The 16,842-nt window shown below is 38.8% G+C and overlaps 2 protein-coding genes across 2 annotated transcripts in view; one reads left to right on the top strand and one right to left on the bottom strand.

Annotated features, from left to right (window-relative positions):
• Positions 1-1,213, bottom strand: part of FAM47E (family with sequence similarity 47 member E) — an 83,987-nt gene extending 82,774 nt beyond the window's left edge. Inside the window, exon 1 of the mRNA XM_069092165.1 lies at positions 949-1,213. Within this exon, the coding sequence (XP_068948266.1) occupies positions 949-980 (32 nt within the window). The 5' untranslated portion in view covers positions 981-1,213. The remainder of the gene's footprint in view (positions 1-948) is intronic.
• SCARB2 (scavenger receptor class B member 2) overlaps positions 1-16,842 on the top strand; it is a 58,910-nt gene that overhangs the window by 1,201 nt on the left and 40,867 nt on the right. The gene's annotated exons all lie outside the window — the stretch shown is intronic.

Raw genomic sequence — 16,842 nt, 5'->3', positions numbered from 1 at the left:
CCCCCCCCACTAAAACACTCCCGCCCCCTCCCCACTACACCACTCCCCCCGCCCTTACCCTAACGCCACCCTTCAGAAAACCAAAAAAACAACAAAGGATAGAAATCAAAACACAATTGTAGACTGCGGTTGTTCTGGCGGCTTACAGGCCTTTCAACTCGGGGTGGGGGAAAGGTTCAGAACACTAGTTAGTGTATTCTTGTTTTTGTCGGGAGGATGGGGAAAGGGTGAATGGGGTGGGGTTGGAAGTGGCCCGACCCGCTGAGATTCAGCTGCAGTGCAATCCAGTCGAACTGGGCTGTGGGGCTGCTTGTGACTCCTCCTCTTGGCCCGGGAAAGAGGGAGGAATTCTGTCCATTCTTCTGGCCTGTTGACTGACTGCCTAGTTAACTGTTCCTATCTTTTATCCAACAATGGGCCTCTTTGGTCCACTGTTCCTTATGGCTCTTCTCAAAGCTTCATTTTACTTCAACCATAAAACTCTTAATAATGACTCAAAAGCCTGATCTAGGGCAGGGAGTGGGGAGCCTCGAGGCCACATGTCTCAAATTTCAGTCCTTTGAATCCAAAATCCAAAGGGTGACACTTGAGGACCTAGAGAGCCACATGTGACCTCGAGGCTGCAGGTTCCCCACCCTTGACCTAGGGTTCACAAAACCTAGGATTTCACAAGATCACAACTTTAGAATTGAAAAGGATCTTGAGGTTCATTGAGGCCAAACCCTTCTCAGTCTGAGGCCCAGAGAGATTGGGATTTATCCAGTGTCCCTGAATAAGTATTAATTGCCTGAAGTGGGATTTGAACTCATTTCCTGACTCCAAGTCTGTCTATATCCAGTTTCCTGTACTGTTCTGTGAAGTAGGTAGTATATGAATTTATCACCCCCCAACTTGATAGTTCTGAAATTATATAAGGAAACTGCCTCCTACCTCGGGTAAAGCACTTACCCTATCTGAATGCCACCCTCTCCATCCTTCATGTTGAAGAGTTGGGCTACAAGGCCTCAAAGGTCCCTCTCTGCTCAGAGACAACAATCCCATGATTCCCTCAGAGAAGTGATGTTACCAGACTTTAGTCAGGGAGCCAGTAAGTGGAATCTGGGCTTCAAACAGAGAGTCTCCTAACTTCCAGTGCCCAACCCTCAAAGCCTCCCCAGGCTTGTTGGAGCAAGCACTTTGCTGACATGTTGTGCATAGAATTGAAAAAAAAAAATCTTAAAGAAATTTGGAAAATCTTATTTTCATTGGGCTCTTTTCTTTATAAGTGGACTTGAGATGCTTGGTTACTTTTGAGAGTTATTCTTGATGGGGCCTTTCTTGAGGCCCACTCCCCAGAGCAACTGTCCAACACCTCTATTGTGTGGCAATATTTTCCAGCTGGTGGAGTGCATAAACTGTGGGGGAAGTCAGGCTCCAGGAGAGGGGTGCCACAGTGATAGGAAGGGTGGGCAGAAGTAGCTGGGTTTAAGAGAAGGAACAGAAAAACCACAGCAGTATCAATGTTGGCACCCTGGAGCCAAGTTATGGAGTTTGAAATACTAAAGAAACAACAGAGGAACTTGCCTTTACATCCCTCCTTTTTCTCTACAAATATCCATTTGTAATCACAGATCTGAGTTTTCAGACTCTCCCAAGGTTACTTTGTTGAGGAATCCCTGCTATAATATACCCAGCAAATATTCATCTAACCTCTCCTGGAAGACCTACTACTTCCCAAAGTAGTTCATTATACTTGAGGATCAATCTAACGTTAAGCATCGTAGAGCAAAGCTGACATTTCTCTCTCTTCGCAACTTCTAACCCTTCTTCTTAGTTCTGCCCTCTGAGGCCAAGGCAAACATGCCTTGTCTCTTCTACAATAAAAGTCCAGAAAATCCTTGAAGGCAGCTATCATATCCTTCCTAAATCTTTCTCCAGACAAATCATCCCTGGTCTTTTTAATGCCTGGTCAGGTCTTGTTCTCTCTATGGACTCTTCACCATTGTGGTCTGGATATTCTCCAGTTTGTCAATGTTCTGTTTAAAATTTGGAACTCAGTACTGCCCACAACACTTAAGATGTTGGCTGACCCAGGCAGAGAGCTGAAAGACAATTGTCTCCCATTTTCTGGACCCACATGCTCTAAGATCATTGGGATTTTTCTGGTTGCTGTATCAATCCTTTTGATTCACCTTGAGCTTATGGCTCTCTAAAAGTCCTAGGTCTTTTTCATAAGCCTCGTTTTTGTGAATGCACACCTTTCTCATCTGGCATAGAGTAGCTATTATATAAATGCTTAGTCCCTTTTTTTCCCATGATACATTTATTAAGTTTTGTCCTTTTTAACCTGAGTAAAACTTGGCACTCATATTGATTAAATTTAATCTTTGTAACTTTGGCTAGTTAACTCTTTGGTAGTTAACTCAACTACCCACTGAAATCTTTTTGGATCTTGACTCTGTCAACCAACATGTTAACCTTTCCTCTTAGCTTTCTGTCATTTGTTTATTTTGTAAACATTCCATCTGTGCTTTCATCTAAGTTCTTGATAAAGATCTTGAACCAGTACAAAGTGAAGAAATATCCCTAAGGTATTCCACTAAGTGATTTGGGACCATTTTATTATTGAGAAAGGAATGACTAAGGAACAGCTTTCATGGGACCTGATGGATGAAATATTAAGAATCAGAAGACTTTTTTCATTCTTGGTCTCACCAATGACTCCTTGAGATGCTGGGCAGCCCTCTTAATTGTTTTATGCCCTGATTTTCTCATTTACCAAATGGGCATAATATCATCTCTCCACCTACATCCATCTCATGGGGATAATCTAAGTATCGATGAGGCAATTTTGGTGAAGTGGTTTGAGGATTTATGCATCTTTCCCCATTTTTCCTTTTATGGTCAAGCTGGTTCTCCATCATTATCTAGTACTTTGGTGCCTAAATGAAAGAGATTATAACCAGGTAACCCCAGCAGCATCCAATCTAGTACTGGCTAAGAAATAGAGTGGTGGATCAGTGGAATAGATTATGTACACAACACACAGTAGTAAATGACCATAATAATCTAGTGTTTGATAAACCCAAAGATCTAAGCTTTTTGGTAAGAATTTACTATTTGTCAAAAATTGTTGGGAAAACTGGAAGGCAATTTGGCAGACACTGAGTATAGACCAACATCTCACACTGTATGACAAGATAAGGTCAAAATGTGTGCATAATTTAGACATAAAGGTGATATCATAAGCAAATTAGAGGAAAATTTTACCCATCAGATCTATGGATAAAGAAAGAATTTATGACCATAAGAGAGATATTAAGGAATGAAATGGATAATTTTGATTACATGGGATTAAAAAGATTTTGCAAAAACAAAATTAAAGCAGTCAAGATTAGAAGGAAAGCATGAAACTGGGGGGAAATGTTCATAGCAAGTTTCTCTGATAAAGGTCTCATTTCTCATAGAGAACTGAGTCAAATTTATTAGAATATAAGTCATTCCCCAATTGATAAATGGTCAAAAGATATAAACTGGCATTTTTAGAAGTCAAAGTTATCTATAGTCATATGAAAAAAAATGCTCTAAATCACTTTTGATTAGAGAAATGCACATTAAAACAGCGCTGAGGTGCCACCTCATACCTATCAAATTGGCTAATATGATAGAAAAAGAAGTCGACAAATGTCGAAGGGGATGTAGAAAAATAGGGACAATAATGTACTGTTGAAATTGTGAACTGATCCAACCATTCTGGAGAACAGTTTGGAACTATGCCCAAAGAGCTATAAAACCTCTGACCCAGCAATACTACTACTAAGTCTTTATCCCAAAGAGATCAAAGAAAAAGGAAAAGGACCTATATACAAAAATATTTATAGTGGCTCTTTTTGTGGTAGCAAAAAATTGGAAATTAAGGGGATGCCCATCAATTACATAATGACTGAGTTAGTTGTGGTATATGATTGTGATGGAATACTATAAGAAATTGTGCTATAAGAAATGATAAGCAGGGTGGTTTCAGAAAAAAACTGGAAAGACTTATATGAGCTGATGGAAAGTGAAGTAATCATAATCAGGAAAATATTATAAATAGTAACGGCAGTATTGTACAATGATCAACTGTGAATGGCTCAGCTATTCTCAACAACCCCATATCTAAAACAATTACAAAGGACTTATGATTTGAAATGCTGTCTACCTCCAGAGAGAGAATTGATAGAATCTGAAGGCAGATTTAAGACACTATACCCTAGAAGTAGTAATCCCTGAGAAAGCATCATCAATATCCTGCCCTGCTTCAAAGGCAGAAAACATATTGAGGTTCTGGAGTTCCAGAGCTATGAGTTGCTCTGGCCATATGTGTTTCCTACATGTTTGCTTTACCACTTAAAGCTGATGTGTACCCTTTCCCTCCCACCCCCAGTTTCTGGGTGTATTTGTGGGAGAGTGTGCCCCTAATTTGGGGAAAATGCTTTTTAACCCACTGTTCTTGCTATGCCAATGGAGTAAATCCCTTTGCTAAAAAATTGAGTCTCCTGGCTGATTGTCAAGGAGAAACAGAGCAATGGGGGCTTGTGAGCTGTTACAACTGTGTTACCTGACCAACCATTAGCAGTAAGAAATAGGCAAGTAATACCTGGGAGAGTATTACAACATAGCAATATTGTTGTATAGTACTATATAGTGATAACAGTAATAACAATAACAGTAGCAAGAGGTTTGCCCGAGGTAACATAGTTAGTAAGTGGTGAAGCCAGGCTTCAAAACCAGGTCTGATTTTTGGACTCTTCTGTCCAAAGCTCTTTCCTGTGCAACACATTTCGTCTATATACCATCATCATCTTTTCTTTCTTCCCAATAGAATGTAAGTTCCTAGAGGGCAAGGTACTGTTTTCTTTTTGTCTTTGTATTTCCAGTACCTTATATAATATCTGTCATATAGTAAGGGTGTAATAAAGACTTGTTGAATAAATCATTGAATTTATTCTTCTAAATTCTAGGAGGTAATTGAGTTCTATGTTAATTACTATGAATATTTGTAATTCACTCAAAAATGATCTTGAAGCTTTTTTTTTTCTCTAATATGAACTTCTGACTACAAATCTCATCTCCATCCAAACTACTTGCTCTTGACAAATGGGGCAGGGTTGATTTTAAGGACAGGAAATAGAAGGCCACCAGATGAGGGATTCTGTGCAAGCTGATCAAATAAATTCCAACATTTTAGTTAAATTAAGATTGGAAAACTATACTCTGTAAATCTCAGTTTTCCCCTTGCTTTTGCAGGTTTTTGTTTGTTGTCCCCTTTAAAAAAAAAAAGAGAAAGCCCCTTTTGAAAAACTCCAGTTTTGCCTCTACTAAACTTGGAGAAAGGGAGAGGAAGGAGTAGATATCTGTCTATAATTTGGGAAAAGGAAGTGGATCTGGGGCAGAGACAGTGATGAATCATTCAGGAAGGAGAGAGGCCAAGACAGGTGGGGATCTGGAGTTTTTTCCTTACTGGGCAATCCTTTGCATGAGATATTCAATCTGACCTTCCCAGTACTTGATAACATTGTGGAGCTAGCACTATAGTGGCAGGCAAAAGACTTGGGTTCTAGTCTCAACTCAGTCATTAAGTAATTGTATGACCTTGATTAGGACTTTTACTATCTGGAACATAGTAGGCACTATATAAATGCTAATTCCTACACCCCTAGTTGCACTGATATGGTTCTTGTACATATCTTGGCATGTAGATTCCCCCCAAATTTTATACATTCTATCATAATTTTAAATGAAATCCCTCTTTTTATTTCTTCCTGCTAGGTTTTATTGATATCATAAAGTAATGCTGACGATTTTTGTTTCTTTATTTTCTATCTTGCAACTTTGCTGAAGTTATTGTTTCTGTCTTTTAAGTTGACTCTAGAATTATTTAGGAGCAGCAGCATATCTTCTGCAAAAAGGGATAGTTTTGTTTCTTCTTTACCTATGCTTATTCCAATTGCTTTTTCCTATCTTATTTGCTATAGTTAGCATTTCTAGTATCATGACATTTAAAGTGATGACAAGGGGAGGCCAGGTAGCACAGTGAGTAAGAGCATGGGCTCCAGTGTCGGGATGACCTGGATCAAATCTGGGCTCAGATACTCAGCACCACACCCAGAAATAACTGGCCGTGTAACCTTGAGCAAGTTACTTAACCCCGATTGCTTTTAAAAAAAAATAAAATAAAGTGATGACAAAGATCATCCTTGCTTTACTGTAATTTTAGTGTAAAGGATTCTAGTTTGTTCCTATTACATATAATACTAACTTTTGGTTTTAGGTACTATTTATAATTTTAATGAAAGTTAATTAATTTCTGTATTTTCTAGGGTTTTTTTTAATAGAAAAGAGTATTGTATTTTATAAAAAGTGTTTTCAGTATCTATTGATATTTTAAAAAGATAGTATGCTTAGGTGAATTTTTAACTGGTTGAACAGCCCAGCTAGGAGAGTATCAATTAGTGGGCAGATATTAACCTGAAAAAATAACCCCCTGTGGCATGTTGTAGGCTTTATTCTACCACCTATCCTTTTCAACAATTTTATTTATGATTTGAATGAAGATGAAATTTACAAATGAAATGAAATATGAATGAATGAATGAAAGGGATAGCTAATATCAGATGGGTTCAGATGGAACCATCCCCTGAATAATGGCTGTACCCATAGAATGTGTTCTCTATATAAGGAAAAATTATACAATTAGAATTCATAATGATAAATTTAAAACAGAATTATATTTATAGAATGTAATTGTGTAGATGTAACTATATAATAATTTATATTTAAAATTACACATCAAAAATAATTATACAAAATTAGTTTTAAGATATTGACTGTGAAATCATTTTTATTTTTCTTTCCATTAAATTAATTATAATTTATTAAAAATATAATATAAGCATGTGCTAGATGCTTCAGGGCATCTCATATGCTTCAGAATATTAAACTTATATTTTTTCATCTTGGCATCCTTGCTAACAACCTAGTATGCCTTCATAAGTATGGGAGTAGAGCCAGAAAGTTAAAGAAGGAAAGATAGGCTCCTCAGGAGCCAGTGATGAAAAGAAGGGATAGTTGTCTTTTTTAATTCTGCCCATTCATCAAACAAAGAAAACATCATGGTAGCCAAAGGGGAGCCCTATGGCAGCAGACTGTGGGTATTCCAAAGGAGCATATGATCCCCAACTGCTCAAGATGGCTAATTTGAGTTCCATGAAAGATTTTACAGTTGGGTTGCTTCTTCTAAGTCAATCAAGCAGAAGCCTGACAGAACAGATGGTCTTCACCAAAGCCAGCTAATCTTGTCTTCAAGTTCTATTAAACAAGGAAAAAAAAAATTACTTCCTCAATTAACAACTCTCTTTCCATTGCCCATACAAGAACATACTTTCCTTGGTCTCTTTTAATGGAATTTTTCAGTCCATTTCAATTGAACAAGCATCTATTCAGCACCTACGGTCTGCCTGGCACTGTGTTAAATGTTAAGGAAGGTACAAAGACAAAAATGAAAATAGTTCTTTTCTTTAAATAATTTATAGTTTTGATTGAGGTTGGGTATGGGAGGTGAGGGTGGTGGAGGAGGGTGACTATGTACCCAGAGATTGGTAAGTAGGAAACATATAAAAAGTCAAGAGCGAATTAATAACTGCAGGAATGAGGAAAGGTGTCATTTCAACAGAACCTTGATGCTAGCTGGGGATTTGATTTCTAGGAGCAGAGGTGAGGGGGAAGGGCTTTTTAGGTATGGTGCATGGTTTGATTAAAGATACAAAGACAAATAATAGCATGTGATATCCAGAGAAACACACATTGGAGCCAGATTATAAAGGGCTTTATAAATGCCAAACAGAGGAGCTGGTATTTTCTCTTGGCAGAAAAAGGGAGTCACTGACTCTTCTTAAGAAGAGGAGTGAATATGGAAATGTTTTGTATGATTGCACATGTATGATCTATATCAAACTGCTTGCCTTCTTAAGGAGGGAGAAAGAATTAAGAACTCAAATTTTTTTTAAAAAAGAATGTTAAAATTTTTGTTTACATGCAACTGAGAAAAAAATAAAATAAAAATTAAATGTAAAAAAATCTTATGTAAAAGAAAAGAGAAGCAATGAGTTAGTAATTGGAGTCATAGAATTTTGGAGCTGAAAAATATCTCAGAAATTAGCCTTAACTGATGTCATCTCTTGCAGTAGTGAGAGTCCAAGTGAGAGTTTTTTATCTGGTTACCATCATTTGTCTATTTGAATTAGTAAGATACTGCAAGTAGGGGCAGCCAGGTAGCACATCGAGTAAGAGCACCGGCCCCAGAGTCTGGATGACCTGGGGATCGAATCCAGGCTCAGATACTTAGCACCACACCCAGAAATAACTGGCCGTGTAACCTTGAGCAAGTTACTTAACCCCAATTACTTAAAAAAAAGATACTGCAAGTAAAAGCAATAGCTCTTTTTAAAAAATATATTCTATTTGTTTTTATATCACCTTCATTTCCAAGCCTTCCCTCTCCAGAGAATATATCTGCCCTTCTCTCATAACAAAAAAAATTTAAAAGACAAAGAGAGAGCAGTTTAGCAAAACTAAACAACACATCAACCTAGACTGATTGCAATGTTACAATCCCATTATGCCCTACCTCTTCAAATAAAGGAGATATATTTGATCCCCTTTTTTGGTTGGGGCCAAGATTGATCATTAGAATTTCACAGAGTTTAGTTCGAGTTTTTGTTGTCATTGTTTTCATTTCCCTTGTTATATTCATTTCCTGGTCCTCCTTACTTTCCTGTGAAAGTCATATAAATCTTTCTGTGTTTCTCCTCCATTTATTTGTTATTTTTTATAGCACAGCAATATTTTATTCCATTCATGTATCAGAGTTTATTTAGCTATTCCTAATCAATGGGCATGTACTTTTTCCAGTTCTTTATCCTTGGAAAAACAGCAATACAGTTCTAAAACCACAGGGCCAGATTCATGGAGTTAGACAACTGTGCATAAATAATGTTCTTTTTCAAAGATTTTCATTATGTATCTGCTCCAAAGAGATCTAAAACTTCCAATTCCCGTGAGTTCAGTGGTTCCCAACCTTTTCAAGTTTGATGACCTCTTTCTGACAATGGGCATTTTCACTAGTTTCTGTCTTTCACTAGCCTGGAATTTTCTCCTTCCTCATCAGTGTATCTTGGCTTCTCCAGCTTCCTTTCAAGTCCCAGCTAAAATCCTGCCTTTCATAAGAAGCCTTTCCTGATTGTCCTCCCTCCCTCTCCCCTGCCCCTGAACCAGTGTCTTCCCTTCATACAGTGTTTATCTGCAACTTATCCTGTATATACCTTGTTTGTACATAGTTGTTTGTATGTTGTCTTGCCCATTAGATTGTAAGCTCCTCAAGGACAGGCACTGTCTTTTGCCTGGTTTTGTATCCCTAGTCCTTAGGACAGTGCCTGGAACAAATGTTTGTTGGCTGACTGATTTAGGAGTGGGTCTAACACTGATACCTTTTAAATTCAGCATCAATGTTGGGATGAAATGAAATGGGAGTTTTACTTAGCACTAAGGAAATATGCAATAAGGATATACAATATGTATGGCCCTCCCTGCTCTCCATGTGGAAGCTTGTTGGGTCAGCTTGTTAAGCTCTGGTGACTTAACATGGTCTTTAGATATCCACCATGTCTGAAGGGCATCAACAGACCCAATGTAGGTGGGATCTTTTATGCCCTTGACTATGCCTATGACTAGGAAATCACATCAACACAGCCAGAGGTCACCAGGAAACTGCATCCAAGGAGGCCCAGATTAAGCTTTGCCCTAGTCCTGGGCCAACCAAGTCTAGATGGAGCAGTGGATAGAGAACACTGGGCTGAAGTCAGGAAGACTCATCTTTATGAGTTCAAATCTAGTCTCAGACACTTATTAGCTGTGTGACCCAAGGCTAGTCACTTAACCATGTTTGCCTCAGTTCCTTATCTGTAAAATGAGTTGTAGAAGAAAATGGCAAACCACTCTGGTATCTTTGCCAAGAAAACCCCAAATAGGGTCATGGATGGAGAAAGTCGTACACAATTGAAATGACTCAACAACCACAATGTAACTCATGTTGAGGGTGGGGGCCAGGGGAAGGGGAGAACTCCAATAAATACTGGTCCTATCACAAATGGGAAGAGCAGCTGGACTAGTTCAGCCCCCAAATTCCTCCCAGAAACAAAGTATCATCTTTCAAAGTTTGAATTTCTTCTGGTAATGCTTTATGACTTTGAGTCATAGAAAACCATAGTCTCTGAGCAATTTAAAATGCTTGTCCATCCAGAGGACAATGAAGTGTCTCATGGTGGGCATGAATAGGCTGTAACATATTAGCAGGGAAGATATGCAGAGGAAAAGTGAGGCAAGAGGCATCTTCAGGAGACAGAGAGCTGGCCAACGAGAGAGAAAGAAAGCAACCCAAATCCTACTCCTGACATATCCTGGTTGTGTAATTCTCGCAAGTTATTGAACTCAGGGCATCCAGCCACCCCTGAAGATTAGAAAATGCAAATCAGGTGCCATTCTACATTTCATTTGGGAGTTCCTCCCAACAGTGAGATTACATCTCTCTCTCTCTCTCTCTCTCTCTCTCTCTCTCTCTCTCTCTCTCTCCCTCTTTCCCTCCCTCTTTGTGTCTCTGTTTTTCTTCTCTGTCTCTCTTTATGTCTCTGTATCTCTGTGTCTTTCTCTCTTTATATATGACCAGGAAAGGAAGTGTAGTGAGAGAGGGAGAAAAGATGGACAACCCAAGTGTGCCATCATTATCCATTTAATATCAAAAGATAGAGAAAAAAGCTCCTTACTATTGAAGTGGACCTTTTGAAAGATTTATAGGAGGACATGGAAAGGCTCATAGGATGAGAATGTATGGATGGGATCTGATCTGGACCCCCAGAAGAGGAATGCCCATGTTGAAGAGGTCACAGATTAATGGAAACAATTCACATGGATGAGATATCTAGCCTGGAGGAAGTATGTTTCCTTGTTCATGGATTCTTATTTCTATCATGTTTTCTAAGATATTTCTAAAAGTCCAAACTAATTCCAATAATAAATTATCAAGAAGATTATTATACGCTGCCAGATTTATGTTCATCAACTAGACTAGAACATCCTTCCCAGAAGTATTATTTAATCAAATGCCAAGGTTTGTATGACTCCATATAATCCTCTTGACAAATCCCATTTGGGGCGGCTAGGTGACAAAGTGGTGCAGTGACACAGTGAATAGAGCACTGGCCCTGGAATCAGGAGGACCTGAGTTCAAATCCAGTATCAGACACTTAACTCTTACTAGCTGTGTGACCTTGGGCAAGTCAGTTAACCCTAATTGCCCTGCCTTCCCCCCTCCAAAAAAAAAAAATAAACCTGTCTTCCTTTTGAAGTTACCCCCAATTCATACTTTATATGCAGATTGTCCCCCAAATCTTCTATTAAAGCTTAAAATTTCAGTAAGACAAGATTTTAGGGACAACCTCTATCTTATTTATACATAGTTTTTTGCCTGTTGTCTCACCCATTAGAGTCTAGGCTCCTTGAGGGCAAGGGACTGCTTTTTTCCCCTTCTCTGTATCCTCATTTCTTAGTATAGCCTGACACATAGTAGGTGTTTAACAAATGTTTAGATGATGATGATAAATTATCTAAAATTGAATTGCTGGCTCAATAGGTATAGTGGATTTACCTGATGGAAAGTCCTAGAGCTGAGGCTGGATTCCATCTTTCTTTTCCCCCACTTACTAGTATTTTATTTCTTCTAATTACATGTAAAAATACTTTTCAACATCCACTTTCATAAGATTTTGGGTTCCAGTTTTTTCTACCTCCCTTCCTTTCCTCCCCCTCCCCAAGATGGCATGCAATTTGATACAGGTTATACATGTGCAATCATGTTAAATATATTTCCACATTAGTCATGTTGTGAAAGAAGAAATAGAACAGAAAGAAAAAAAACACAAGAAAGAAAAACCAAAAAATGTGAAGATAGTACATTTTGATCTGTATTCAGACTCCACAGTTCTTTCTCTAGATGTGAATAACATTTTCCATCATGAGTCTTCTGGAATTGTGTCGGATTGTTGTATTTCTGAGAAGAGCTAAGTCAATCATAGTTGATCATGGCACAATGTTGCTGTTTTTCTGCTCACTTCACTCAGCATCAGTTCATTAAGTCTTTCCAGGTTTTTCTGAAGGGCAGGATGGCATCTTGTTGGGTACCTACCCTTTAACTTTGAGAGGCTGTGATTCTGGAAAATATAACAAAGCTTAAAAACCAGAATTCTTCTGTGATTTACCTATGCTTCTTAGGCAAAGTTCTCTCAGGATATCAATGACCGTCTTGAACTGCTGGGCCCTGTGGGTGTCTGCATGAATTCTTAATTTATATTCAATTATTCTTGTACTCTAAAGACTAGAAAGAACACTCCATTGGTACCCTTGTGGCCTGAATGGTCCCAAAGGAACAGAAGCAGCTGCCCTAAGTGCCTAATGCAACTCTCCCCAAGGGATTACTTTTCCACTGAGAAATCACATGAACAGGGAAATTCAGGTTCATCAGCTCAAAGTAGCTGCCCTTGAAGGCTGCCTAAAGGCAGGATGAAGATTAGTCCAGAAGGGCCCAGGGCCCATTTGAGCCATACCATTGCATCTAGACATATTGCAAGAGTCACTGTGGGATGGCTATCAGTCCTCCTGCCTGAGGATACACTTTTGTTATCACTGCAACAGACATAACCACAGAAACTTTACAGTAGCTAGAGAAGTGTTTTCTCACCCATGTTTAGAAATATTTTGCTCCACACATAATTAAATTCGAGTAAGCCATTTAATAATAGAATTTATTAAATACTTTAAGGTTTGCCAGATATTTTACATGCTTTATTTCATTTTATCCTTACAACTGCTCTGGAGGTCACACATGAGGCGTTCATAAAACTGATTTACCATTTACTATTATTATTACTCTAATAAATGTTACAGATGCTTATTAAGGCTGATGGTACACAGAGAAGGCTTGCAGTCATCAATGTACGTGAATAAACTTTGTAGAGTATTCAGTAATACGAACATCAACCCTTCTAGGAACAGTCCACCCACCTGATTCCTAAAGGTTCCAAGAGGTATCTCCCTCAACAAAGTTCATTCTTTGCCTAGCCAGAGGCCTTCCTTGTATCTTCCTCCAAGGTGGCTTTCTGACAAGTTGTCATCAATCAACACTGCTCTCAAACAAACATGAGATGCTCACATTTCCAACTTTGGCTAATATAGAAATCTATCCAGATCCCCACCCAGGAATATGCTGATGATGACTGGGCTGCCCAGGTGTGTTTTTATGGTTCTGGCTAAGGAAATCTACAAGTCGCATCTCAATTCTTATTGGTGATCAGTTATCTAACCTTATGATAAAAGATAAGCATCAAACAAAGCTAATGTCATTAACATTTATCAGTTGTTTGCCAGATTTGGGAATCATATGCATTATTAATAATTGATTACTAGATTTGGGGGATGTGTACAGAGAATACTTACCAAATATGGGGAACACATGATATTACTAGGTGTTTACCAAATATGGGGGACATGCATCATTGCCAAAACATACCACTCAACTGTTTATTATAGAAAAAAAACATATAATAATTAATTGGTCACAAAATGTAGGCTTAAAATGAAATGAAGTTACTCATCCTCAGTTAACATTTATATTTATTGCTACTATCTTTGGGAGGTAGGTACTGTTGATATGATACCTATTTTACAAATGAGGAAACTGAGGCTTGAGAGAGGTTAAGTAACATGGCCAGGATCACATAGCTAGTAAGTATTTGAGAAGTTGATCTCAGGTCTTCCTGATTCCAAGTCACACCATCCTTTCCCCTCCCCCTCTTTTCAAACCCCTGGCACCTAGACCTTTTGAGGTGGCCAAACAGGAAGAATTAAGAGGACTGCTCACAGCCCTTGGGTGAGCTGAGGGTAACCAGCTCTAATCCTTCTGGTGGTATTGAGGACACCTGGGCCTTCTTGTCTGTCCTGCCATTGTGGCCTCACTGTTTGCTTTGTCATAACATATGCTCTAGATCCCAGGAATGGCCCCTGGGTAGCAAGGCATTGATTGCTGCACCTTTAGCCTAATGATCCTTTCCATCTGCCCTGGAGTTGAACTCCCATGAAAACTGTCAGCAACTCAGAAGCAAGGACTGGCTTAATTTTTCTATCTGTATCACTAGCATTTAGGACATAATAAGCACTTAAGAAGTGACTTTTCATTCATTCAGAATGAAAGGGTTGGCTTGCATAGTCTCTAAAGACCTCTGCAAGTACAAATCCTTTGAGTGTAACACCTGAGTAGTGCTTGTCATAGCTTGGAAATTCACAGGTGTCTCAGCTTGATTTTTAACTTGCTTTTAAATTGGAGAGCTTAGATACTGTGTTGGAAAAAGCATCCGTCTTCAAGATGAGCAAAAACTTGGGCTGTAATCCTGCCTCTGACACTTAGTAGCTATGTGACAAGTTGGTTCACCTTTCTAGACCTCAGTTTCCTCATCTATGAAATGGGAATAATAATATTCTCTTTACTTGTCAGTAGGGTCATTGTGAAGCTAAGGGTCCTTGTGAGATTTATGTGCAAAAAGCCTTTCTGAGCCATAATATTCTTGAACCCCATTATATATATATTAGTCATCCAGTGTCTGACATTACTTGAAGTCCCTCAGGTGTTTGGGTTTTTCTTAACTCTTGCATTATTATCTGAAGAGGTTAGTTCACCAAAAAGGAAAAAAACTGGCTTGTGGTAATGGGTAGAATGAATCACTCTTTGTTTCCCATGCCAGAGTGACTCACGCTTAGAATAATTAAGTATTCATTTTAGTTTTTTTGTGTGTGTGGCTATAACAGCCTTGGGCAGGTATACTTAAAACCCGTTTGGCTTCCAAGGCTTGTAACCATGAAACAAGCAAAAGAAAATTATTCCTTCTTTGTTTAAGTGACTTGAGGCAGGAGGCATAAGCCAGTTTGGAAGTTATGGAACTGAGTTTTCAGCTCTTGTGCGCCCATCAAGTCAGTCTGTGACCCAAGTGTAACCATCTCCTTCCTCTTCCATAAAACACAAGAGTTGATTGTCTGGAGATGCCTTGATTTTTAAAAAGTGTTTATTCATTTTAAACTTAAATACAAAAAGAAAAGAAAAAGCATTTCTATGTACACAGAAAGAGGACTCCACATGACACCATGAATTTCCATTTCACACTGTTTACTTAAAAAAAACCCATGTAATAAATACTACACGTTGTTTGCCAAACTTTCCCTGCTTTTCTGTGCTTCCTCATGAGTTTTCTTTTGTTCTCTGCTGTACACTTTTTATTTTTGCTGTGCCTTGATTTTAAAAGGCGCAGAATAATTCTGTTGCTTCTATGTTGCTGCTGACTTTTCTGGTACTCTCAAAGACAGAGGATAGGACTAAAGGATAGAGCAGAGAGTGAAAAAAGAAGAAAAAAAATGCAAAGAAGCAGCCACTTTAGGAATTAGTATCAATAAACTTTCCATTCCTGCTTCTTCATGGTCTCTGTTTAGGAGGCAATCTGGTCCAGTAGAAAGAGCGATGGGTTTGGAATGGAAGGACTTGGATACTAACCTCACCCTCACTTTTGCTTCCTGTGTGACCTTGGGCAAGTCATTTACTTCCATCTCTTTGGTCAAATCCTTACTTGCAAGCCTCCTCATTTGTAAAAATGAGGAGTTTAGGTGAGAAGATTCTCTTCAAAGTTCTTTTGAGATACGGGTGTGCTGGTATATGTTTAATAGTTGCCTCTGAAAATGTACAAGATACATCTAGTACACTCCTACTTCTAGCTTTTGCTCTATGATCCCATGATCCTTCCTAGATAGATGTCAGAGGGACTTAAAATGGAGAAGAGAACAGGTGGGGCCTCTGAGAAAGGCCTGTGATGCTGTGAAGGCTTTGAAGGAAGAGCTAAGGAGAGGAAGAGGTCAGATATTTGCTCAAGTTCGGTTGGGAAAAGGCCAGTGCTCCAGCAGCAAGAAATCTGAGGCCAAACTGTCAACTGTCAGGAGTGAAATCAGGAAGGGGAAGGATGGAATGGGGGAGTGAATGAAGGTCATAAACAATAAGTTGCACAATTAGCAAACTTTCATTATCTCTTTGTTTTTTTCTAAAGATTTTCCATGTGGGGCATTCTTTTTTCTTCAGTAAGAAATTAAATCTACTAAATATTTATTGCCAACCTGCATCCTGCTTTATGTTTTAGGCAGGTCAAAACATCATAGAACAAGTTGTGGCCTAGCTATTTATAAAATGAACAGAGAGGCAGCCGAGGCCTGTTCTCCTTGCTTTGGGAGCCTCCCTCAGCCTGCCTGGGCCCGCCCAAGGACTTAGCAGCTATAACAGGAGTGAGTAGAAACGACCATGTCCCAGGCAAGATGAACTTAGACCTCTTACCTTTGTGATGAATTTTTCATTACAGAAACCCAATCAATAAAGCCTCTTACCAGCTGCAGATTTGGTGAGCCATTGGTATTTTATCAAGTGACCTGCAGGAATGATAGAGGAAACAATGCCTAGCTCTCAGGCCCCCAGTTCCGGTCACTCAAGACACTATCTGTGTGACCTTGTGATCTCCCCAGCTATAGAGTAACCATCTAGAGGTCAGGGCCCATTTCCTGTGGTTTTTGATAAACCCCATTGTAGCTAACTCAGTATCTTGTACATGGTAGACGTTCAATATATGCTTGATCAGCTTTCAAGGCTTTATACTTGACAACAAAATTAATAACTTCCTTTTATTGATTTTA

This window comes from Petaurus breviceps, unplaced genomic scaffold (genome assembly GCF_028583685.1).
Source record: "Petaurus breviceps papuanus isolate PSGF00001 unplaced genomic scaffold, PetGlider_PUasm1.0 126, whole genome shotgun sequence".
Lineage (NCBI taxonomy): Eukaryota > Metazoa > Chordata > Mammalia > Diprotodontia > Petauridae > Petaurus > Petaurus breviceps.
The sequence above is the reverse complement of the archived record's forward strand: the minus strand, read 5'-3'. Positions and strand labels throughout refer to the sequence as shown.